Consider the following 26,691-nt stretch of genomic DNA (forward strand, 5'->3'; position numbering starts at 1 on the left):
AAAGGTATTTGTACTGTAGCTAGTATGTTGGGCAGTTATGGGACATAGAATATTGTCTAAATTCGGACGTTGTGTTTTGCTTCTATATCTCTACCCACTACATAGTCGGTGGTACCTGGCTGGTTTATGAATTCAATAGTTTCGAGATGTCGTGTGCTGGTACCTGGACTGTTGCATATGGTTGTAAACAGCGACTCCTGCTACTCAATGAGTTTGTCAGTCAGTGCTACTTAGTCCCAGTAGATTGTTGTCTGATACATTTACCACAGTTCTTTTGCTAACATAGCAGTTCAGTTTGCATCTCTCAAGTGTGTGCGTATGTGTCAGACCTGCTTGTGAAAAGTGATGTTGGTAACGAATGGCAAGCGACTACAATTTGTGTCCAGTCATATTTTACGACGTAGAATGCGGTAGTTGAGATCCCATCGAATAGGACGTAGCCCAGCCAGTGTGCACATGCGCAGTGTTTAGCTCCGTGTGTCGCTGTCCACTACGTCGGTGGTGCTGGTTTGGTAATCCAAATTCTGAGGTGCATATCTAAGCATCAACAAACGCGAAGATGGCGGCCAGGGTAAGATATTTTAATCTAAAATTACATCCCATCACTTCCATCAACACCTTTTAGTTAAGGTATTACATGGGACATAATGTCCTCGCCTATTTTTCACCTAGGATTGAGGTTCGTATCAAGCCTAAATAAGCTTAACCCCCTGCTCTGCGGGAATGACATTTAATTTTGTCGTTTAAGTGCGTCATTAAAAAAAAATATTAAACGTACGTCATTGTAAATAATGTTAATCAACGAACTAATACTCCATTGTTTTATTAAAATAATAAAGCGAATGTCTGCCCACTGTCATGAATTGCTGTTGCAACTATGGGGTCGCATGCAGACCTTATTTACTTCGCTTATCACGCTACTACACGGTTTCAGACGTGACTGCGTTATATTCCAGGACCTACAATGGATTGTAAATGCAACATTGCTATATATTTAAACGTCTAACGATAATGAAATGACCTAATATTAGGGCTATCGGTTTATCTATGCAGTTTCGCCATAGACTAGCCATCACGGTCCATAACAAACAGCTTGCTGGATATCTAGCTTGCGTACTGTTTTGAATAGAACATAGGTTACATTTCAGGATACAAAGCATGTCATTTAATTTACTTATTTTCCCTCAAGGTAGGCCCAGACTTAGTTTATTATTTCACCCAAGATAACGGAATGCCTTTGCATAAAACATATTTTAAATGTCGGTGCTTGGAATAGGATTTAACCTTGGCATAGCTTTCGGAAGAGATTAGCCAGGCTACTTTGAATGTCCAAAGACTGTTGCAGTCATATGTAGGCATAGCCTAGACTTTGCTCATTAGGTTTGGGCTAAAAGCCTTTTGGGGCATAAAGGCATAGCCATGTCAAAATACATCACCTGAGATGACTGCTAGAGAAATCCGCTATCCCAAGGCACGTCATCTGAAGCTCAATGGATACACCAGTTTAACCAAATGGAGTAGGCTACAGAAATCCGCTATGAGGCTTAACTCAAGGCAATATATTCACCCGCTTTAGAGAGCAATTTGCTAACCGGTTCGTCTGGCTTTACCCAGGCAAGTCAGTGCACTTTAACACCCGCATAGCTTCTGGCTTAATTACCATCTCTGCTGTTGGCAGACTTACATGTTACTGCAGAGGCTACACTACACTTGCATGATGCAGTAGGCCTAGCAGGCATCGCCACACCAAAATGTGTGCTATAGACTAATCAAGGATGCTGTGTCCACCTGAGAATGACTAAACCAAATGGCTGCATGTAGCCTATATGACATGCTCCTCATCTGTAAGACAACATGAAGTGTGTTACTGGACGATGACCACCTTTCTTGTGCATGTCCTTTCAAACAGTTCCTCGTCCAGTCCACTCTTTATTCCTGTTTATCATCTTAGTTCATCCCCTTAACTAATATCTGGCAACAGCTGACCAGCTCTCTCAGTCCTCTGTATGAAACACCCATATTAAGACTCACTCTGAGTATGTATCAAAATATGTCAGTATGTATAGGGAAAAAGTGAAATTTTGGGGGTAACTGTCAACCATCTACTGAAGCTGTTAAGCCAGCAACGTTGTTTGAAGCATTACATTAGTTCTGAATGGTTCAAATTTATATGAGAGACATATATCGCTGCTGTCAGGTAAAAACCTCATTTCTCATTTTTTCCCCTTTTTTTCTTTTTTTTTTTTTTTTTTGATGACGCAGGTTTCCAGGTTTCCACCGGCAGCAGCAATATATATATATATATATATATATATATAAAATGTGTCCACAGACTGACTCAGCTTTGTCCAGATTATATAAGACGACACTGGCAGTAGTTCCCCATTATTCCAGTGGTGAATCTGGACAAATGTGGTCTAATGAGAGACTGAATGAGTTTTACTGCTATGGCTCCCTGTGCATTTCAACTGAATGAAATCCAGTAGAATCTATCTATCACACAAAACCTTTTTGGAAATGGAATTAAGTTCCATGGTTGAAAAGAAGAAAATGTGAACCAGTATTATTATTGAGGAGACAAGCTGAATCCAAGGTTCCACCTTGAAATTTGATTTGGTCTTACAGGGGCTGTCACTTCAAAAATGGCCGAAAAAATAAGTACTCCAATGATAGCATACTCATAGAGTTACTCAAGTAACACGTCACGTGTACTCTCTATCACAATCGGAAATTGCCCTGTCCTGGGCCTGGGATGTGTGGATTTGATTTACCCAATCTAGATTGAACCTTTACAGGTTTGTGCTCTGATTGCTAAAGCCTGGCCTAGTGAGACTTGGTAGTGTTGCTTTTCTGTGTGGGAGGACGAGCAGTGTGGGTGGTTGTCCTCAGCCGTCTGGCAAAAAGGAGAGGCAAGACTTGCAATGCAAGCAATTTACTTTTTAAGTGTCTTACTAAGGCCTGAGCCAAGCCTGCCGCAAGAGTAAGTGATGGTAGAGAATCTATTAAGTAGAGATGTGTTCCTAACCCTGCGCACCGAGAGGTGTGAAGCCCTATTCATTGATTGGAAACTTTACAAAATATTGGATATCATTATTGTGATGATATTCGCACGTGTAATTCACATGCCTAGCATAGCGCCACCCAGGCTTGGAATTTCACCATTTTAGGGGCAAGGCCACTTGGCCTTCAGTTGGGCATATTTGGTGGGGGGCACAAAGGCCACATGTCAGGGCACCAAGGCCAAAGTTAACTATACAGTAGTATGCTATAAAAATGATCAAAGTTGTATTCACTGCAGTAGACCTGCATCACTGTATGAAACATTACAAAAACATAAAACATGACATATTACATATAACTGTAAATCATCTGATCATCTAATATTTTCAGATATCTAGGCTATATTTAACATTTATTTTATATTTGGCCTGTTATGAAATCATGTATTGAACAATTTAAGCACAGCTCAGCTTTAAGAAACTCAAATAGCCTAGATGCATGCTTAGCATTTTGTGATCATTAAGGCTACTTTCACAAACTCTTATAGTCAGCTGTCCTCTGATTTACCGATATCTAGGCGACATTGTAATATTTATTTTGTATTTGGCCCGTTATGAAATAATGTGGAACAATTTAAACACAGTGTAAAACTTAAATCCCAAATTTGGAGACATTCATGTATGTTGAAATTTACTGCAAATTCAAAACGGGATTAGTCTGGAACGGCTAACTGTACAGGGGACTGCTTTACACCTTTCTGTTCGGTAAGGTCTGCTGTTTATTCTGATATATGGTTTGTCATATGTTAAACGAAGGGTTCGTGAAGTATTCCACCGAGATGAATGGGTAGGGAGATGGACGCAAAACCTTCAGTAGAATTTATGATTAAATTGAATGATATTATTTACTTTTCTCGCGAACCGTTCACCACAGCAATTAGCGGCTAACATCGTTTAAAAGATGAGAAAAAGCTCTTTCATGTGATACTTGTGATGTCTGTGCATGGGCGGATTATGAACTTTCGGGCCCCTGGGCCCAGATGTATTAAGGGCCTCCCACTAATTGTCGTATATATGTGGGAGGGGGGGTTTGGGGGTCCTCCCCCAGAAAATGTTTAATTTGTTTGATGTGATTTCCTGTATTCTGGTGCATTTTGGGGATAGCCAATACTAAATTCATTCAGATTCATAGCCTACATCCTGATTTATTGACATTGAGGCAATGATTCCATGCAAAGGCTTGGGCTTCAGGGCCCCCTGACCCCTTGGGCCCCTGGGCCTGGGCCCGGTAGGCCCGTGCAGTAATCCATCCCTCTGTCTGTGTGATGAGTAGGCTACTTCGCGAGTAGTTCAACTGAGAAGAATGGGTTCATTTGGACGCACTTTCTTTCTTGCGCTGTCACTTTCTCCACTGTGTAATTTGCGCTGTGAATGCTAAGATTATTTTGACAGGCCATAGGCTAAATATATATCGCTATTAGTAGGACGCAAAGCAGAATATTTGAAGAAGGGGGCACCAAGGCCACCGTGGCCTGTAAACCTCTGATTTTCAAAGGGGCGTCACGGCCAACGCTAGGGGCTACGACGACCATGGCCGTCGTGGCCGCCGTGAAATTCCTACCCTGGCGCCACCATCTGGCCAAGCAGGAAATGTGCCAAAAATGTTGCTTTGACTGATTGATCTGAAATTTTACAAAATATTAGATATCATGATGATGATATTCATATGTCCTATTAACATGCATGGCATGTTGCAATACCAATTGGCAAGAGAAGGAATGTGTTTTTCTTTTCACTTCTGTTGGATATCACAATCAGATTCATCAGATTAATCAGATTAGGTGTATATGACATCCAAACACCCAATATGCCTGTCTGGTGTAGCGCCACCAGCTGGCCAAAGTCAGAATAGTTGTTTTGAAATGTATTAACAAAATATTAGTTAATATAAATCTGATGATATCCACATGCCTTAACTGCCAACCTGGTCTAGCTCCACCACTTGACCAAACAGGAAGTGTGCCAGACATTGACAACACATTGGTTAATTGGTTGGAAACATAAAAAATATTGGATATTATTATGATGATATTCACATGCCTAATTAATGTGTGTGGTATAGCGCCACCAACTGGCAATAGAAGGATTTTTTTCGATTTGTTTTCGATATTGATGTCAGATTCATTAGATTAATTCAGTTTCAATTCAATTCTGAATTAAACAAGGAGTAATAATTGTGTGTGTGCGTGCGTGTGCATATTGCTCATGCCCTTTATGGTCTCACAATCAATGAAGTCATTAGCCAGTAGAGAAAAGGACTTACATAATCTCCCTCTCCTTGTTGTGCTCTCTCTCTCTCTCTATCTCTCTTTTCACCTTCATCCTCTTGTTTTTTCTTTCCCTCTTGCCTGCTCTCTCTTTCACACACACACACACACACACACACACACACACACTTTCTCCTCTGATTCCTGATTCAGATCTCTGTGTGACTGTGTTAAGGTGTGCCAATGGTGACAGGTGTGGACTGGTAGACTATGAGCGAGCACAGGGAGCATGTGTTAGTGTAATCTGCCTGTGTGTGTGTGTGTGTGTGTTTCCAGAGCATGAGCTCCAAGCTACAGCTATATTTAGATCCAAGCACTCTACTTGCAGGCACTGAGCACGATGGCTCAGATGTTGGATAGATGCTACCTCTCTTGCTCCCCCACCTCCTGCTCCTGAACAAAAGAAGGCAATCCATAATTCAAAATGTGTTGGGAGGAGGCACTAATAGCCGAAAATAATCGGCAAAACCCATTTTATGACTGATTGTTAGATTGCTCTCTGTTCTCTGACAGCAATCAAGGAACGACCTTCACGGTGTCCTCTTGGTGACCAATGAGAATCAGAGAGGAGGGAGCAGCCCAGTGCTTGGCAGGGGGGCGGGGCGAGGAACAGTGGATGAGTATTGGGTGATCGGCCTATGAGACTGAATCTTGGATCCAAGGGGATTCCTCTGAATAGATTAATGGGCTTATTCTTGTTGTGGAATTTCCTGTTTGTGTAGGCATAGCAGGCTTCTTATAACATGCAGATTGTCTTAGCTGAGTCTTTTGAATCATCATTTTATTTTTTTTCCATGCACGTCCTGTTTTTAGTATGTAACAATGATTAGATTAAAAGACTGTAGGACACTGGAGTTACAGAAAACAAAAGTCATTGTGATTGGCTGTCTGAAGGTGCAGCCTGTAATTACTTGAATGGACGTTCCCCCTGAGACTCAGCCTCATTAAAAATGTACTACAGGGTCTTTGGCAGTAGATGTTTGTCATCATGGTGTGGACAAGTAGGACTAATTTGTGAGGTGTTTACCTATAGGGCCAGTATGTTATAAGCAGGGGTTTTGCATAACAGTTTTTGGGAATGGGCAACTATAAACAGAGGTTTTCTGCAAGTAGATTAGGTCGATCAGAATATCCCACATACACAGTCTCAGAGGATACAAAACATGGCATAGTTGCAAAAATATTTGTAGATGGATCATACTTAAATAACAGGCAGGCTACACCAGGCATGTAGCTGGTAACTGGTGAAGCATTCCGTTAGCGGAGTGTATGCTACAGCAATTAGCTTCCGTTATAATCAATGGAACTGGCTACACCAAATGGGATACTATTTTTACACTCAGTGAACAGAGCGCTTAATTTACGTGCCTGGTGTAGCCTGCCTGTATGAGTTGAGACATTTAAGAAAAATCTATAGAGATTCTTAGCAGATTAATTGGTGGAAAGAACACTGATATGCTGTATCACATCAGCTGAATGTCACTTTGCTTTGACGAAAGAAACAGATTGTTGTGTGTTTCCAAAAATGACTAATCAAAAACAGACTGAAGTTCTTGGCGAGCCCTCTAAAGTGCTGTCGGAGGACTGACTGACTGACAGAGAGCATTTGATACGTGTGTTGTGACATTTGTGCATCTGCCACATGCATGTGTGCCCCTTTCTTCCCTTCAGATTTGGGGTCAGGGGCGTGGAGAAACGTTGGCTGGCCTGCCCACTTTGAGAAGGACAAGATGGAGGGTGCCTCTGTGTTGGCCAAAGCCACCCACCGGCTGGCCCGAGAGAGCATGTGTTTACCCAAGGCTATGACCCCAACTCTGCCTCGCATGCTTCATGCTACACTCTATACAGCTCTACTGAATGTGAATGGACCTCTCCCCTTAACCCCTCCACCTAACTGCCCCCACCCTCCAACCACCACCACCACCACCCCACCCATACAAGCCTTTAAACACAGTGGTCCTGGCTGTTTCTATTCTGTGTCTGACGTCCTCTTCCCCTCCCTCTTGCTTGCCTTGGTCGGCCCACCAGGTCGTAATATTTTTCAAGGTATGTATCTCTCCATGACCGAGAGGTCAGCCACCCTTCTCTGTTGTTCTAGAGCGCCGGACGCCTGTTGCTCTGACTCCGTAGCCTGTGGTTTTTGTTTTCTGTTGTTTGGTTGGTGGGTCGTTTTTCGGACAGTTCGCTTCTGTGACAGTAGCTGCAGCTGCATTGCCCCCCCCCCTGAAAAACGGCAGAGAACTGCCCCCTGACACCATCTTGCCCTTGCCCTTGCCCCCGCCCAACTCCCCCACCTCCACCCCTAACCCTCACCTCCAACCTTCGTTAGCAGTGCCTGTCATTGGAGGCCTTAGGAAAGTGGTGTTGCAAATCCATGAAGCAACTTGCAACGCCTAGTTGGAGCGTAGGCCTGAGTGTAGGCCGTTGGTTGGTGGCTGAATGGTGTCCCAAGGTGGTGGTTGCTTCCTGCTTTCCTCCCCACTGGCTCAGCAGAAAGATGTCTTTTCTGCCTGGCTGTAGAGCTAGAGACTGTTCAGTGTGTCTGTCTGTGCTAGGTCTCTGGGCCTGGTGCCAGGTCTGCAGTGCAAACCTTTTGCACAGTCACTCTAACTCTCTCTCCTTCTCTTTGGACTCTGCCTCTATTTCAACTCCGTCTGCCTCTACCTCCTTCTTTATCTTGCTCTCTGTAGTCTCTTTTACTCACTTTCTACTTTACTCATCTCTCTCTCTCTCTCTTATTTACTTTCTCACCCTGTATCTCTGTTATGTTGACAACCTTGCAGGGTCATTCCTCTCTCTTTGTTTCTCACTCATCGCCTCTCTCCTCCTCCCTCTCTTGTTCTTCCTCATCTCTCTCTCTCTCTCTCTCTCTCTCTCTCTCTCTTTCTTTCTCTGGCATGTTGGCAGTCTAGTGTCTCAGTGCAGTCTGATGATAGACTTGCTCTGGAAGCCCCAAGCCTTTCAGAGATTCCTGTAAGGTCAGAGATTCCCTATAATGGCACACATGCCCCCCCTTCTCCCCACCCAGTTCTTATTAACCCACAGTGACCAAGAAGGTGCACCAGTGCAGTGCAATTATTTGCAGAATTAAGTGCAGATGCACACATGCAGTCAAGAAATGCCTGCGCTCCCATTTTAATCTGCCATAGTGATTAAATGTGCTCTCAGCTCCCGAGACAGAAGTACTCACTCAGACATGTCAATAGAATCATCAGAACAGACCAGAATGTTCCATTTCATTATGTCTTAAATGGCTTTCTATGACAAGCCATTTCAAAGCCACTTTGCCGTTTCTTTATTTTTTTTCCCTCCATTCTCCTGAACGTCTATATGTCATAGAAACTGTATATTACCAAAGAGTCTTGTTGGCATGGCAGTCAGAGCACACGTTTCACTGCAGCGACGTTCTCTATCTACCACCGAGGATACTGAAGTCTTCAGTCCTCTCTGTCTGATATTTTTGTTACAATGGAGGTGATTCTTTTAACAACTATCTAGATATAATAATTAGAGTAAATAGAATAAAGGTCAGGTTGTATATGTTGGCTAAGCATTGCTCGCCTCTATGTTAAATTATGTGACAAATATGAGGCGTGAGATCGTTTCTGCTGGTAGTTGTTAGATAGATAGAAGGTAAATAAAAAAACATGGTCATGATCCAGTATTTAAAAACATTGATGTTGTGGAAAGGAAAATAATGCCACCATCTCACTATCCCTATAGATTAGCCGGCTTAATGTTCTCATGTGGTCTAATTTCATCATGGCATTCAGTGGGTTGGTCCAAGATTGCACATGGCTCAGATTCCATATAAATCACATCTGTCTAGTCTAGTTGAGAGCTACTTTGACGAAATGGACGTGGTCAAGAGCCTTTTTCCTCCGACAGTTACTTTGACAAAATGGACATGGCCGAGATTTTATGTTAGTAGTAGCATGCCATGCCATGTATTCACATGGCTGATCTCTACCCAAAACCGCAGAATAAGATATGTATGCTTTTTAAAGGTTTGCCAAGTGACTGGGTAATCAGATTTATGAACATCTTCCTCAAACCTTTTGGAGAGCTACTTAGAAACAGGTGGGGAGTTAATGGTAGCTCGCGAGCTACCTGTTGGAAACCCCTGGTCCAGTCTCTCTCTAATGCTTTACATATAAGGTTCCAGGCCAAGGTTTTCAGCAAGTGCAAAATTCCTCAGGACATAAACTGATTTTACATGTGCAACGCCCTTGCATGGTTCTAATTCTTCTGCATTCTCTGGGACATAGTATTCCCTAACCGTTTGTCACTGGTTCTGTAGTTTCACTGTTATTTTTAATTCTGTATAATGAATGCTATTATTCTGTGATTTTCCTGCTTCTGTCTGCTGCTCTGCCTGCATTTGTGTTTGTGTCCATTCGTCTGTGGTGTTATAGAGCTTGTCCCCACCCTCCCATGTGTTCTATTCTGTCCTTTGCTTCTCTTCACCTCTCAGACCATCTGCCCATTGCCATTCATGAGCTCTTTTAGTTTATGTAGCATGTGTGTTTGCATGCATCCTGATGGGGATGTCATGTGTCTCTGAATGCTCTCTGTGTTAGCTGTGCTATGCTCTGCTATACTCTGCTTTGCACCCAGCGTTATTTGGCCGATGGGTGTGACAGCACTGTGCTGTGTGGCTTGCTTTGATGGGTTGACTGTCTGTGTCGATGATGCTCTGCTCTGCTGTGCTCTGCTGTGCTGTGTTGCGCTGCTCTCTGCCTGACTGTGTTCTCTGTGTTCTGCTTTGGTGTGGTGCTATGCTGTGCCGTGCTGTGCATCCTCGGTGTTGTTGTGGTGTTTAGCGGGAAGCTCTGGGCTGTGTGGCTCCCTGTGATAGACTGCTGCTGCTGGCAGCTCGAGGTGTGTGGTTAAGGTGTGGTGCTCCTGCTGCATTCTCTGCCTGCCTCTCGATGCCTCCCCATATCAGCTGTTGCCATGGCATCCAGTTTGCTTCAGAACAGGATTGTGACAGTGTATAAAAGACCCGTGTCATCACAGAATGATGAGCTTTCTTTTTGATGGTATGCATGGTCGACCTGTGTTGCTAGGAGACTGATTTTTGCACTGCTGTGAATATAACATTCATACCAACAGTTTATATTGGAAGTGTGTTTCTATGATCTGTAAATATCTGTTCCTTGTATTCAGTTTCAAACAAAAAATATTGTTATTGAAGCCAAACGTTTGTCTTCTATTCCTCATACATGCATACAGTATTTTCATATTCGACAGATAAAGCCAAACCAGTTTAATACTAACTGTCTAAGTAATTCCTTACCACATAGACAGTCATTAGCAATGGTTGTTCAGGAGCCTATGATAGCTTCTAATGGTTATAAGTGCCTCTGTGTTTTGTAACTGCACAAATGAGTCATGAATATCACACGGAGAAGTCATTATGGGATTACTTTGTAGAGCTAAACAATTAAGTTCCACTGAGGACTACTGTATATCTTCATGCAGAGCATAGAACACGTATGAACTGTAGATACTCTATTGGGTTAATATTGGAGAAAATAATCATCAAACTGAGTAATCAAGTGAATGTAAATCACAAGCGGCCATCATTATTTCGTCAGCTTTGATTAGCATAAAAGACCACAAAAATGTGCTTTCCACTAGTACACTACCCCCACTGAGTTGATATCTTTCTAGCCTAGCGCACTTGGTTTTTATTTTATTTTTATTTATTTTTCACCTCAGCATGTGGTACACGAAGATGTCCATTGTGGGGTGATAATATTTTTATTGTAACGTTTCTGGAAGTTTTTGGAAATGGACTTGCTGATGAAAGATGGAGAGAACGTAGTCTAACCCTTACTCTTCTAACTCCCTTACACTGATTTTGCCCTTCTGCTCCACTCTCACCTGCCCCCTCTCCCCCTCCTCTTCCCTTTCCCTTAGACAATGCAAGCGGCGCGATGCCCCACAGACGAACTCTCTCTGACCAACTGCGCCGTGGTGAGTGAGAAGGATCTGCAGTCTGGACAGTAAGTCATACTCTTTTACTGCTTTATTCCTCCCACCCACACACTGTTTCCGTACGGTAACGTTCGCTGTTCTCCCACTGGTGACACTCAAGAATGAGTTTATGTTTGACTCTGAACCCAGATGTGTCATCTATTACAGTTTCAGCTGCCTATCCTGATACATTTCAGCTGACGCCAGAATAGGTTCAAACGGATCTCAAACTGGCCTTTCCTGATACATTTCAGCTGACGCCAGAATAGGTTCAAACGGATCTCAAACTGGCCTTTCCTGATACATTTCAGCTGACGCCAGAATAGGTCCAAACGGACCTCAAACTGGCCCAAGCCCAGCAAGAGCAAAACCGGATTTGGAAGCGGTCCAGTCCAGGTATCAGGTGCAGTGAAGGTTCATCTGACACAGACCTGTTGTGGGCACTAACCTGGATATATTGGTGTGCACTCAGTATTCAGTGAGAGTTCAGTTAATTATTAATATATACACACCTCCTCTCTTGGGCACTGTTGTCTACGCTTAAAATAGGGAAGCACTGAATGTGTCATCAACAAATACATATCTTCAAATTCATCCAATCTGACATGAAATCAAACATCACAGAGATGACATAATATAATCTCAGCCTGAGAGGGTCTGCTGCCCCGTGTTGTTTTCTTTGTCCTTTTCCTCCTTTTTTTCCCTCTAAGGCTATAGCTGTGTGTGTGTGTGTGTGTGTGTGTGTGTGTGTGTGTGTGTGTGTGTGTGTGTGTGTGTGTGTGCGTGCGCCCATGTCCTTGAACTGCTGATTCAGAATGGACGTTAACATAGACTGACAACAGCTGCCGCAGTGCCTCCTGATCTACTACATGTGAAACAGATAGAGACACTGTGTATGTGTGTGTGTGTGTGTGTGTGTGTGTGTGTCTGTGTGTGTGTCTGTGTGTGTCTGTGTCTGTGTCTGTGTATGTGGGCATGTGTGTGTGTATGTACAGTATCTATGTGCTGCATATGTGTGTGTATTTGTTCCGGTGTCCCCTATTATGCCAAGTCTCCCAAGCGGGGAATGCCTGATCCATTATTCACGCTCTCCTGCTGACACTGCAGTCTTCTAGACCGAGACAGAACATGTATATACAGTATATACAGGAAAATACAAGTTTTAAGGAAAATGTATTGACTTTCTCCTTTAAACCTGCTAGTTAGTAATCTGTCTATAAAATCATTAAACCTGTATATGTGTTTGTTTTATTCTGTTTGCATCTTCAAATGTATCAAAGTCAAAGTCAAAGTCTGCTTTATTGTCAATTTCTTCACATGTCAAGACATACAAAGAGATCGAAATTGCGTTTCCTACAATCCCACGGTGGAGACAAGACATATTTTACCAATTAGGTCCACAGACAAACATAACATTCAAGTAAACAATATAAAAAGTAAAAATAAGAAGGCACATACAATGAAGAAATAAGAGCAGCAAAATTTGGTAGAAATTGTGCAATTGTGCATACAGTAGACAGTCAATATAATAGTGCAAAAGTCAGGCCAATAAATGGCAGAGGTAGTTTTGTTTGACCTAAGTATGCAAGTGGCATAGTGGTGCAAGTTATGTAAGAGCAGCAGAAGTGTGTTCAGAAGTGTTCAGGACAACAGGACAACAACAACAAGTTGCAAGTGTGCAAGTGTACAAGTGGAGTAGTGCAAGGCAGCCATTGTGGGTCTAAAAGTGTATATGTTTATGTTTGTGTGTCTGTGTGCCTGTGGGTTTGAACAACAATAATATTGATTTTACCACTGAAAAATTGTAAAGATGGTTAGAATAAAACATTCCTAGTGAGAGAAAAATACAATCCACTCTGAGCGTCTGCAGCTGAATGATGGTAGATCCCTCTCGCTATCCAGCCCTTCCTGTCTGTCCCATTGAGCATAATCCCTGGCTCATCTGAGATTAACCAGACCCACAATCCTTTGCGGCTGTGACGAGAGGAGAGGGTTGTATCAGGGACTTCCTGTTTGTCTGAATGCTCCATTCATGGCTCGCATTACCAGGATGATTTGACTTATTCCATCAGGACTCTTCTGCTTTGTAAATAAGACTCACTGAAATGTAACAGCTACCATGTGGGTCATTCTAAAAGTTGACAGATGTTTTCATTTAGGACATGGTTTTTTGGGCATGTAGTGTGTAGTTCATACACTACTCTGTAATGATTTGGGCCTGGTTTATTCTGGCCTCTTACAATTCATTCTGAGCATGTGCTGCCTTCATTACTGAGATGATGAAGAGGTGCGGTCTGCAGTGCTTGGTGCGTGCGCGTGCGCATGTGTACATGAGTGTGGGGTGTGTCAGCACTGTTTGTCCACTGCAACAGGACTGTGAAAGACTGCAGGCATGTGTGTTTGAGGGGGTGTGTGCCCACTGCAGCTGCACTGGGAGAGATTGCAGGTTTGTGTGTCTGTGTGAAGAAGTCTTTCTGATACCATTCAAATGTGTGTGTGTGTGTGTGTAACCAGGAATGATGTTTTTAGTGTAACTACATTGATGTATAGTATAAGTATATATACTTTTTTGATCCCGTGAGGGAAATTTGGTCTCTGCATTTAACCCAATCGGTGAATTAGTGAAACACAAACAGCACACAGTGAACACACAGTGAGGTGAAGCACACACTAATCCCGGCGCAGTGAGCTGCCTGCTTCAACGGCGGTGCTCGGGGTTAGGTCCTTGCTCAAGGGCACTTCAGCCGCGGCCCACTGGTCGGGGCTCGAACCGGCAACCCTCCGGTTACAAGTCCAGAGTGCTAACCAGTGGGCCACGGCTGCCCTTGTACACAAGTAAACCAGTCATTTCTAACTGTGTTATATGAATGGGCAAGGTATTCATCTCCCTCATATACTGTGTCATACTGTACCCTTGATTTCATTTTCAAAACTATGGTACATGGCAAGCTGAAACACTAAACAAGATTGTAGAGCACACAAATACACATTCATATTGTCTAATTATCTGTTGTGATTGTAAAGTGTGAGAGAGTTTATCTGTGTGAAAACATTTAAGATTTTAAGAAACATGAATGGAAATCTTAGCAATTCAAGTGAAAGGACTTTTCTATGCACTATCCTTACAGGCATGCCACTAAGCAGCATCTGATTGTGACTGGATTCTGGCTCTGCCCTAGAGCAGATCTAGACTCAACTGTTGTCCAGGATCCAGCAGCCTTTGAGAACTTTAAGAACTTTCCAAAGTTGTTGTTCCTTTCCCTCCTGCAGGCATGTGACGGTGAAGACCACGCCCAACCACAAGTTTGTGTTTACAGTAAAGAGCCACCACACTGTGACGCCCGGCACTATTGCCTTCAGTTTGCCCCAGGTGAGAGAGTGTGTGTGTGTGTGTGTGTGTGTGTGTGTGTGTGTGTGTGTGTGTGTGTGTGTGTGTGTGTGTGTGTGTGTGTGTGTGTGTGTGTGTGTGTGTGTGTGTGTGTGTGTGTGTGTGTGTGTGTGTGTGTATGTGTGTGTGTTCAGATCTATTCACGCCAGGAGAGATGCAGGACAAGCTCTGGTGCCATTTTGATATTACAGCTGGTAAAAAATACACATCTCCCAAATTCTACATCTGACAAGCCTGGTTGGATGTGCTTAGGCCCATGGATAAACACCACATAACAGATGATGCCTAACTGGCCTAGTAATTAGGTGCATGCACGATAGGTGACATTGATGGTGTTTGGTATTCTTTATCGGTATTCCTCTCTATGTGTTCTTTATTCTTCTTTTTCTCTTCCCTCAGAGAAAATGGGCTGGTTTATCCATCGGACAAGAAGTGGAAGGTATTAATTCCACATACTGACACTCTTCATGTTATTTTCTATCTCTCACACGATATGTTTGGGTCACGTTTTCCCCACATTTAACCAAGTCTGTCCGTCTTTCTCTTGTCTGTTAGTGGCCAACTACAACTTTGACAAGTCTAGGCAGTGCGTCGGCCTCATTACCATTGAGATTGACTTCCTCCAGAAGAAGAGCACAGACACCAGCCCCTACGACTCGGACAAGATGGCCAGCGAGTTCATTCAGCAGTTCAACAACCAGTCCTTCTCTGTGACCCAGCAGGTATAAATGACCACAGAAATACAGTATGGATACAGCACAGCATGGGACCTGACAGTACATGTCTGTGTTCCTTGATATCACAAGCTTATATACAGTACATCTACTTGGTAGTGTTGTCACTACATGATGTGTTTTCAATAAGGCTTATCATTAGTGACTTGAGCCACATATTGATGTTGTGATACTTAGTGTTGTTTTAGTGTCACAAAAAAGCTAATTTAATCCAGTCCAGACTAGTATCCTGTTATTGTGCATCCAAAAACATGCTCTTTTATGGCTGGGTCAGATTATATGATTTTTTTTTGTCTTCCACAATGGTGAGTTGTAGGAGATTCCCCAAAAAGTCTGACATGCTCGACTTTTGGTTGTGATCAAAGATTCTAGAGTAGAGCAAGATAGATCAGTTACGCCCATAGAGTCATAGAACGTACTTTAACATATCCAACGTGTTTTCCGTCCAGTAATACATCTTGCGTGTAGCGCTCTAGAATCTTTGGTCGTGATCTTCTTGAACGTCGCAGACAATAAATTGCTGGTTGTTGAATACATCACGTTCCTCCTTCGGCGCTGTTGCATTTTATACTCGGCACGACGTTGGAATTTTGTCGGCTATGACAAAATCGTGGCTGAAATGTGTAATCTGATCAAGCCATTAGATGACTGCTGTGTTTTATAGATAAATGAGTCTAGTGTGGCTGCTCAGACAAACCATATTGTGGAGGGTATTTCTAGTTTTTATGCAATATTTTGCCATTTCAGCATTTGTGTGTCCTCTGACACCATCTGATCTGTGTCATCCCCACAGCTGGTGTTCAGTTTTTGTGACAAACTCTTCGGCTTGATGATTAAGGATATAGAGGCCATGGATTCTAGCATCCTGAAAGGGGAGGCACCATCTGGGAAAAAACAAAAGGTAGGCTACTACAAGCTTCATGACAAGACATGGTGCAAATGCATTGTAAGCACAAACCCAACCTAATGACCCACTCCTTCCTTCTTGCAGATTGAGATTGGCCTGTTGGTAGGCAATAGTCAAGTGATTTTCGAGAAGGCAGACAGTTCCTCACTCACATTAGTGGGTAGGTTTGACAAATGCTTCTATAATATATTTTTGTTATGAACAAATATTTTAACATTACCACCATAGTATTATATGTGTTACAGCATATAACAAGCTACTGTTATGTTGTTGTATCAAGAATATTGAATGTTTAGGTAGAGTACTTGATCATTTAAAAATATCTTAATATCTTACATATCCTCTCATAATATCCTTGTCATGACTTTTATTTTGATGCCTTCAGGCAAGGCTAAGACCAAAGAGGCTCGCCAGACCATCATTAACCCCGACTGGAACTTTGAGCGTATGGGCATCGGTGGTCTGGATAAGGAGTTTTCTGACATCTTCCGTAGGGCCTTCGCCTCTCGTGTCTTCCCCCCAGACATTGTGGAACAGATGGGTGAGATGCCTAGTCTCATTGTGTGCTGTGTGTCTGTTTGCCTGTGTTAGACATTCACAGACTTCCATGTTTTCTCCCTCACTTACTCTCATACTTCTAATTGGAGGGTGGATAGATATCTTCTATCATTTTCATCAGCGTAGAGCACATGTTTGCACCTTGTTCTACCTCATGCGGTACATGAAAAACATCAGTTGAAGAGCATCATTGACCTTGATGACCTCCCATCCCTTTAAGTTCACTCTTTCTGTCCTTCATGTTCTCTCTTGCTCATCTTTCTCTCACACATGCTCCCTCTCTCCTTACATCTCTCTCTCTCTTCTCTTCATTCCTCTCACTCCTCTCATCCCCCTCTCTCCCTCTCTCCCAGGTTGTAAGCACGTGAAGGGTATCCTGCTCTTCGGTCCTCCCGGTTGTGGTAAGACCCTGATGGCCAGGCAGATCGGCAAGATGCTGAACGCTCGCGAGCCCAAGATAGTCAACGGCCCTGAGATCCTCAACAAGTATGTGGGAGAGTCAGAGGCCAACATCAGGAAGCTGTTCGCAGATGCTGAGGAAGAGCAGAAAAGGGTGAGACACAAACATGAGAGAACACCATAGGATACCATAGACCCCTCACTACATCTTGGGAGGGGTTTGACTACAATTAACATACCAGCAACCCCTTTTTTTTTTAAATACAAATGGCAGCCCAAATGGCATCCTTTCCCTGCCCTTTTGTCTACGATGAGTTTACATGTAATGTAGCATGTAAATAACTAGATATTTCTTGCATTAGCATTGGTAGACAACACAACTTTTAGTAAACATTGTCATTGGTAAACAACTCATAAGTAAACATCATCATTTGTACGCAACTCAGAGTATTTGTTGTTGTTATTGTTGTGTGTGTAAACCCCTCATGTGTATCTGCTCCTAATAGCTGGGCGCCAACAGCGGCCTGCACATCATCATCTTTGACGAGCTGGACGCCATCTGCAAGCAGAGAGGCACGGGCGCCAGCAGCACAGGCGTGCACGACACTGTGGTCAACCAGCTGCTGTCCAAGATCGACGGCGTGGAGCAGCTCAACAACATCCTGGTCATCGGTACGTGTGAACTGTGCAATCAGCGATATCAGCAATATGTCTTTTATACATCATCTCTGGAGTTCTTTTCATTGAGTTTTTGCTTTCCCGTTGTTCACCACCCCTCTCTTTCTCTCTCTCTCTCTCTCTCTCTCTCTCTCTCTCTCTCTCTCTGTCTCTGTCAGGCATGACCAACAGGCCTGACTTGATTGATGATGCTCTTATGCGACCTGGCAGATTTGAGGTCAAGATGGAAATTGGTGAGTCTAACCAACGCTGTGTTTGAATATATGATGCATTGTGGGAAAATCTTGGGAAAATTGTAAAAACATCTTCATATTGGCTCTTTACTTAAATATGTAGATCTGTGTGTGTTTAACACTAGATAACGGAACTAACATATGTGTCAAAGCTATATCAGAGACTTTCTAATGAGGAGACACAGCACTCAAAAACTTCTCCATAGAATTGCATGGGGTTAGTTTGTAACGCCAATATGGCAGTTGTCTACACATATCCCGCCCCTCCCACGGCAAAAACGTTGACATGTGAATACATTGTGCCAATCATGTGATGTGTTGTTAATACATCGTGCCAATTATGTGTTGTGATCTTGCCGCTGGAGAAAGGTTGGTGTCATGATGCCTTGCGCATGCGCATTTCTGCCGAAATAGATGCCCGATAGGTACCCAAAAAGCGTTACAATATGACCGCCGAGTGGAGGGACTTGCCTAAAAGGACTTTGGCTATATATAACTTCACGTCCCTCTCTGACAGGTCTTCCTGATGAAAAGGGTCGTTACCAGATCCTCAACATTCACACGAAGAAGATGGTAGAGTTCAACCTGCTGGCCGGTGATGTGGACATCAAAGAGCTCGCAGCTGAGACCAAGAACTACAGTGGTGCTGAGATAGAGGGTCTTGTCAGAGCTGCCCAGTCCACTGCCATGAACCGCCACATCAAGGTCAGACACTTTGGGCCAAACTTAAATCGTGATAAGATTAATCAGTCAACCAACCAATCAGTCAGTTAGTCTGCCAATCAATCAACCAATCAATTGATCAATCAATGAATCAATCAAGAAGTTATAGAAATTGTCAATCTGTCTTTTTCTGTTGGTAAATAACACACCTACCTATTGTTGCAAGTGATGAGTCTAGATAAGATCAAGTCTTAGATGGACACTGGGATGGAAAACACTGGCAGTAAGAGCCAACCTGTCCACATGCTACTTTCTTTTACTGTTATTTACACCTGCACTCACTCCCTAGGACACAGAAATCCATACTGTTAGATATATCAATCATTAAAATACCAGCTTTAAATTTATTTGTCAAATTTCTCCAACACAAATAGTCTTTTGAAATATTGAAATTTCAGTCACTGATATTTTAACGGTGTCATTGATTCCTACAGGCCACGTCCACAGTGGAAGTGGACATGGAGCGCGCTGAGAAGCTACAAGTTCACAGGGATGACTTTATGGGATCTCTCAACAATGACATCAAGCCTGTACGCATTCATTCATTCATTCATTCATGTAGTCAGTCATTAGATTGTTGACATTCTCACCTATATGTATTATATGATTAGCTAATTAACAGTCTAATTTAATTTGTATTAATAATTATGTAATGACAGTCAAAGCTATACATTTAGTCTAAAACATTAAAGCATACATTGAAGGGTATCAGGCAAAAGGACATATCAGAAAACATTTTTGTACTGTCAATACTGTTTGGTGATTTTGTGGTTTCCGGGGGTCAACTTTCCTGCTCCACTGTTTGTCCATGCTGTAGGCCTTTGGTACGAACCAAGAGGACTACTCAAGCTACATCATGAACGGCATCATCAAATGGGGTGACCCAGTCAGCCATGTTCTGGGTGATGGTGAACTGCTGGTGCAGCAGACCAAGAACAGTGACCGCACGCCCCTGGTGACCGTCCTACTGGAGGGTATGCAGGAGACACACACACACACACACACACACACACACACACACACACACACACACACACACATACAGTACACACACACACACACACACACACACACACACACACACATACACATACACCTACACATGCATATACACATACTCTTATTTTTATATCCTTTTTAAAATGACATGTTGTTCCTCTGTTCCTCATGTTGTTTCCATGCTTCACTGACAGGGCCACCCCACAGTGGTAAGACCGCTCTGGCTGCCAAGATTGCAGAGGACTCAGAGTTCCCCTTCATCAAGATCTGCTCTCCAGATAAGATGATCGGTCACTCTGAGATCTCCAAGTGCCAGGCCATCAAGAAAGTGAGTCATGTTGGAGGGGAAACTGAGCTATGAAATAAACTTCTGTGAAATTTGGAAGGGAAAAAGACAATGTCCATAAAAAATATGAGTATAGTCACTCGATTTCTGTTTCACAGACTCTAACTGTGATCAGAGCCAGTTTAACATGGCTGTGTCTTGAACCCAGTTAGATGTCTCTAACTTTGTAATTGCTTTGTTTCTACAGGTTTTTGATGATGCCTGCAAGTCACAGCTGAGCTGTGTGGTCGTAGATGACATTGAGCGTTTGCTGGGTGAGATAACATGCCTGTCTTTGTGCCTCAAACACACTCACACTGACTATAGATAGAAGAAATGAGGAATGTTAACACAAATTGTATTACTAATGTTAAATGATATTTTTAAGGACTTGAGTTAGGAAACAAACCGCAAAGTGTGCCACGTCCCCCATGGCAGTGGTTGGCATGGTTACCAGTGTCTGCTGGGAGTTCTAATCAGAGACTTCTGTTTATTCCACAGTTAGAGAACCCAAACTACCTGAGACGTGACACCTGCAACATGATTTTAGAATATTTTATTACTTTGCATTACATTACATTTGGTAAACAGTTTTAAAGGAACCGTTTGTAAGATTGTGGCCAAAACTAGTACTGCAATCACTTTCAAATTACTGTAAAGCGGTTTATCCCCTCCCCCTCCTGACTACTGACTTTGTGATTAGTAGATAGGTGGAGGGTGGCGCATCAGGCCAAATCACAACATGACAACATCAACATCAGTTGAGGGCTGCAACTTCACTTTTTAAATGACAATATGAATTGAAACACATTTCTTACATATGGTTCCTTTAAGCTTTTTTTTTTTTAACAAAAACAAAACAAAAACAATTCTAGAACAATTTAAAACTATTTAAAAGGTAGAGTACAATAAGAACAAATTAGTGCAGCAGTGAGGGCTGTTTTTATACAGTCAGGAGTCAGTTCTAGTCAGGTGATAAGTGCTAGAATTAGCAAGGCTAGTTGTAAATAGTGCTACGAGACGAGATATTCTCTGATGAGCTGGGTCTTTAGGAGTTTTTATGAAGATGGAGAGGGATGCCTCTGCTCTAGTAGGAACTGGTAGCACGTTTCACCAATGAGGAACAACAGATGAGAAAAATTTGGATTGGCCTGATTAGCCTTACCAGGAGCGCAACGGTTGGGAGGTACAGTAGCATATGCCTGTACCAGGGCGTTCAGTAGGAACCCGAACCGGAAACTGCTTTGTAGGCAAGCGTTAGAGACTTGAATTTGATGCGGGCGGTCATAGGTAGCCAGTGTAGCTGGATGAGCAACGGGGGTAACATGTGTCCTTTTGGGTTGGTTGTAGACCAGGAGCTATGCTGTAGCAGTAGGGTGGCATAAATCTATCAAGATGTTGATGAAGGTACTTATCTTCTTATGGCCACTGTCATCCCACAGATTACGTTCCAATTGGTCCCCGGTTCTCCAACTTGGTTCTACAGGCTCTACTTGTTCTGCTCAAGAAAACTCCCCCAAAAGTGTGTATATAGTGTGTGTGTGTGTGTGTGTGTGTTTGTGAATGTGTGAGCAAGTACTTGTGTGTGTGTGTGTGTGTGTGTGTGTGTGTGTGTGTGTGTGTGTGTGTGTGTGTGTGTGTGTGTGTGTGAGTGTGTTTCTGTGTGTGTGTGTGTGTGTGTGTGTGTGTGTGTGTGGTGTGTGTGTACTTTATGTGTGAATGAGTGCCTGTGTGTGTGTGTGTCTGTGTGTGTGTGTGTGTGTGTGTGTGTGTGTGTACTGTATGTGTGAATGAGTGCCTGTGTGCCTGTATGTGTGTGTGTGTGTGTGTGTGTGTGTGTGTGTGTGTGTGTGTGTGTGTGTTCTTGGGCTCATGTGCTCTGCTGTCTCCCTCAGGGTCGTAAGCTGTTGGTGATTGGTACGACCAGCCGTAAGGATGTGCTGCAGGAGATGGAGATGCTGGATGCCTTCAGTACCTCCATCCACGTGCACAACATCTCCACAGGAGAACATCTGGTGGAGGCTCTGGAGGTCTGGCACTCTGGCTCTGCATCTTTCTCTTTCCCCTCTCCCTCTCTTTCTTTCTCTCTCATTCTCTGTCTCTCTGTCCTGTCATCTGTTCAATTTGTGTGTGTGTGTGTGTGTGCGCGTGTGTGTGTGTGCACGTGTGTGCGTGTGTGTGTGTGTGTGTGTGTGTGTGTGTATGAGTGCTTGTCATTTATTTATATGTTACTGGATTTTGCCGTACTTTAATGGCTCGCTTAATACCTTATACGTAATACTTGACCAATGGCTGTAACCCTATTACCTCAATCTATTCTTGCACTAATATAGTTTTTTTATATTACCTTGTCTACATTATACGTTATTCTCTTATATGTCCATATTTATTTCACGCTGGTCTCTAAACATTATTCTTGCACTGTTGCACTTACTTATTTTCACCATCACCATGACACTCACTCTCATAGAGCACCTTACAATGCACATTGAATTACAGGCTCAGTCCCTGCCCTGTCATGCTTGATCATCCTTAAGCACACTATGTTGATATTTGATTTAGTTTATATAGTATATTTAGTATTTAGTATTTTAGTATCATGTTTATCTTCTACTGTCTCTATTGTACAGTGGAGTTTTTTTATATGTATTTTTATATGTATATTATTTCTGCGGTAAGTGCATGTTGTGTGTGATGTCTGTATGCTACTGAGACCTTGAATTTCCCCTTGGGGATCAATAAAGTATCTATTTATCTATCTATCTGTTCTGAATGTGGTCTCCAGCTCCTGGGCAGTTTCTCGGAGCCTGAGCGGGCCAACATCGCCCGGGAGGTGAAGGGCAAGAGGGTGTGGATCGGCATCAAGAAGCTCCTCATGCTCATCGAGATGTCCCTACAGGTGAGCCAGACCGGGCTGAGTGAGGTCTGAAGCCATCTCTGTAATAACAGAGGCAATATACCTGTCTGAATTTGCAATCAGATCCTTCACATAGACCAGAGATTCTCAACCTTTTTTTGGGCAAAGGGTCAAACCAAAACACCAAGGCACACTGACCTTCACTATGAAGTATCACACACATAATATAGGTATATAATATAGGCTATAACAGGGGTGTACATTCTTACAGTATACCCACATTTTTTCTATACAGAGTGTCTATGGGCTGATAGGTATTAGCGATAGGTAGTTGCTCACTTGTTTTTGACTGAGCTGCGTAATAGATCTGTAGCCTATTAGGCTACTCTATAACAACCACTTTATGACTATCTAAATCCGTTCTGATTAAAAAGCTGTGTTACTTATGCTTTTAAAAATAGCCTGTACAAACATGCATTGGTTTCCTCAAAAACATGCATTGGTTTTCCACACGGCACACCTCAAGTTGCGAGGTATAGAACTGGTATAGACACTCATCAGTGGGGGATTTCAGTCTATAATACTGATGTCATTGTACCATTGTTTCACTAAATATCCTTGTCCATTATCGTTTCTTGGACCTGAAATATGTGTATGCATTGTCATGTGTACAGTCTGTGAATGATGTAATTAGTTAAGTACAGTATTTGCAGGTTTGGAGTCGATGCCATCTTAATATATTGTTTAAAATGCTGCAATCCACTTGGAAAAGCAATTACATTTAATTGTCTGTCTGTCTGTCTGTGTCTCTCTCTCTCTCTCTCTAGATGGACAAGGATTACAGAGTCAGCAAGTTCTTGTCGCTGCTAAGAGACGAGGGGGCGTGAGTGTCATCATTTAGCCTGTTTGTTATTTAGCTGACCATGACTCATCACATTCTCATCAAATCGTTATCTCTTAGGCCTACCACCTCTGAAGCACTGTTGCGACTCAGCAGAATATTAGCTCTGTTTTACAAACTGCTCTTTGTTACCAAGAAACAGTGTCTATGTGCAATCATGTTCCACAGCAGATGCCATGATGACTGGTTTCAAACTGGCAGTTTTCTACTTTATGATCTTGAGACAATATAAAAATGACCGCCTGGTCGATATGCCCATCTATTCTATCCCACTAGGATGGACGACGGCAGTCAGATCCGAGTATAAGTCCCTTTTGTCGCACTGCACTGTTCAGCCAAATCTGTCCTGTATGGTAAGAGAGCGGGTGAAGTCTTATTGATATGCTCTTGCATTAGTTTCACAGCTAACATTAGCTATAGTTCCCCATTTGATAGACAGGCTTAGCTGCTAATAGTTTATTAGTTGCTTTTATGTTCTTGCTACAGTCAAAGAACTTTTGTATTCCTAATGGTTTCCGTGGATACACTGTGTTAGTCCCATTGGTCCATCAAAATAGCATCTTCTGATTCCATTGGCCTCCAAAGGCCTTCATGTCTCCAGTAGGCCTCCATGTCCATGTTTGTGATATGTCTGTCTTTTTGCCCTAGCTTGTGTTTGTTGTTTGTGTAGTAGTCTATTATGGTAAACACCACATAGGAGTTCACTGCTAGTAATTTTATCCCTGGCTCTTAACACACACACACAGCACAGGACACGTAAAATGATAGACTTGCTGCACATAACAAATCTTCAGAAAAAAATAAATGAGCCTGTAGTACAGCCTGTGCCTCCACAAGAGGGAGCTCTACACTGTTCAGTGTGTCAGTGTGAGTATAAAAGGCTGACGGGTTTTGACTGTGGATACTCATGGGGTCATCTTCCTAGGTGGCAGCCACCCAAAGTGTCCATGCTCTGCTGTGCGAGGGCCTGTCTTTAGAGGGGAGGAGGGTTCTCAAGGAGTTTAGAATCGGTGAGGGCAGGCTAGAGATAGACATGGAGGCAACCACGCACACACTGACACATACGCACACACACATGCACATGTACACACGCGCACACACACACACACACACACACATATTCACGTTTGGATTTTAGTGACTGTGCCCACGCCCACATACGTGCACACACACACGTGCATGCGCGCGTGCACTCACAAGCGCGCTTGCACTCACACACACACACACACACACGCAAACCAGTCATTGCAGGCATGTACAGTATGTAGACCCTCACCCTCTCACACACATGAACACACATACACACACAGAAACACCCGCTTACTGTACGTCTCTCCTTTCCCCCCTGCAGTGGCCAGTTCTAGGAGACAGAAGAGGAGAAGAGAGGGGGTCCATCCCGCCAGAGAGGCGCCCCGTCATGCATGTTTATGATGGCAGACCGAGATTGTTCCTGCTACAGTCCAGCACCACCCGCACACACACACACACCGCACACAGCACACACACACACACACACACACACACACACACACACACACACACACACACACACTTCAGAGACAAACACCTTCAGTGGGAGAGCAGTAATACTCCATGTTGTCGGTATTAATGCAATATCAATCTCCAAGTGTCGTCTTGTGCTTTTGTGTGCCGTGTCTATTGCTAATGTATGTTTCTATCTATAGTCCGAAAGAAATGATACAGCACATTTCTGTGAATCCTGAGCCTAGGAGGTGTGCAACAGTATGACAAAGTATACCATATATGTACTATATGTACATATATATATATATATATATATATATATATATATATATATATATATATATATATATACATATATATATATATATATACATTATGCATATATGAGATGTAAGTCTTTAAAACTAACCTAGAAATACAATCAGAGAAGGCCTGTAGTTTGTGTAAAGTGGAAATGTAATTTATTGTCTGTGATGTGTGTAAATGCAAACTATCCATCTACTCTATATTTATTATTTTTTTTGTACATAGGACACATTACAGTGATCTCATTCCATTAAATGACATTTGTTTATGTATAGCCTCTGTATACATATCAGACCTATATGTTTTGCTCCTGTGTAGATGGCAGTTGGGTCAAGTACAGTATTTATATAGAGTTTACTTTCTGCATAATGTAAATGTCAAAAGTCAGTGTTTGGAAAAAATACCACACTTATACATTTAGTGAGATTTAACCAAGAGAACAACCTTTACTGTATCGTAGGGTGAATTAGTTCTGCACTGGATTTCGATCTTGTACTCATGTACTGTGGATGACTGTTCAGGTTTGGTGTGTGTGTTTGTGTGTGTATACAGTATGTGTGTGTGTGTGTGTGTGTGTGTGTGTGTGTGTGTGTGTGTGTGTGTGTGTGTGTGTGTGTGTGTATGTATGTATGTATGTATGTTTATGCGTATGCATGTGTGTATGCAGTGTGTTGGAAGATTTAATCAGTGTGTGTGTGGTGTGTGTATGTGTACACTGTGAGTATTTTTGTCCATGTTTTTGCCTGCCTAATGACCTCATGTTCTTAATTATGATCTTTTTATTTCTTCTTTTTTGGTAACAAGTGTGTTAACCAGAGTACTTTATCACCATTAAAGATGTATGGCAAGGATGCAGATGTATTATTGCAATAAAAGCACAGGCACACATA

The 26,691-nt window shown here is 42.7% G+C and overlaps 1 protein-coding gene across 3 annotated transcripts; it reads left to right on the forward strand.

The window, feature by feature from the left end:
• The first annotated feature begins 448 nt into the window (after window positions 1-448).
• nsfa (N-ethylmaleimide-sensitive factor a) lies at window positions 449-26,691 on the forward strand. Of its 3 annotated transcripts, XM_048246741.1 has the most exons (23): window positions 483-571; window positions 7,355-7,372; window positions 11,252-11,337; window positions 14,579-14,678; window positions 15,096-15,135; window positions 15,252-15,418; window positions 16,224-16,331; window positions 16,422-16,497; window positions 16,723-16,878; window positions 17,249-17,448; window positions 17,801-17,966; window positions 18,131-18,205; window positions 18,723-18,910; window positions 19,363-19,458; window positions 19,746-19,902; window positions 20,122-20,255; window positions 20,461-20,527; window positions 21,695-21,774; window positions 22,148-22,282; window positions 23,038-23,151; window positions 23,937-23,992; window positions 24,287-24,363; window positions 25,362-26,691. In XM_048246741.1, the coding sequence occupies exons 1-22, from the start codon at window positions 560-562 to the stop codon at window positions 24,315-24,317; spliced, it is 2,262 nt and encodes a 753-aa protein (XP_048102698.1). In that variant the 5' UTR covers window positions 483-559; the 3' UTR covers window positions 24,318-24,363; window positions 25,362-26,691. The 3 variants fall into 3 exon arrangements, with proteins under 3 accessions (XP_048102700.1, XP_048102698.1, XP_048102699.1); XM_048246743.1 differs by lacking the exon at window positions 7,355-7,372 and having other exon boundaries at window positions 449-571; XM_048246742.1 differs by lacking the exon at window positions 24,287-24,363 and having other exon boundaries at window positions 484-571.

Source organism: Alosa alosa, chromosome 6 (genome assembly GCF_017589495.1).
Source record: "Alosa alosa isolate M-15738 ecotype Scorff River chromosome 6, AALO_Geno_1.1, whole genome shotgun sequence".
NCBI classification, from domain to species: Eukaryota; Metazoa; Chordata; class Actinopteri; order Clupeiformes; family Clupeidae; genus Alosa; species Alosa alosa.

Coding starts and splice junctions, on each gene's coding strand:
- nsfa (XM_048246741.1), top strand. Junction 17,449..17,800: donor CTGAGGAAGAGCAGAAAAGG/GTGAGACACAAA, acceptor TGCTCCTAATAG/CTGGGCGCCAACAGCGGCCT. Junction 18,911..19,362: donor CCATGAACCGCCACATCAAG/GTCAGACACTTT, acceptor TGATTCCTACAG/GCCACGTCCACAGTGGAAGT.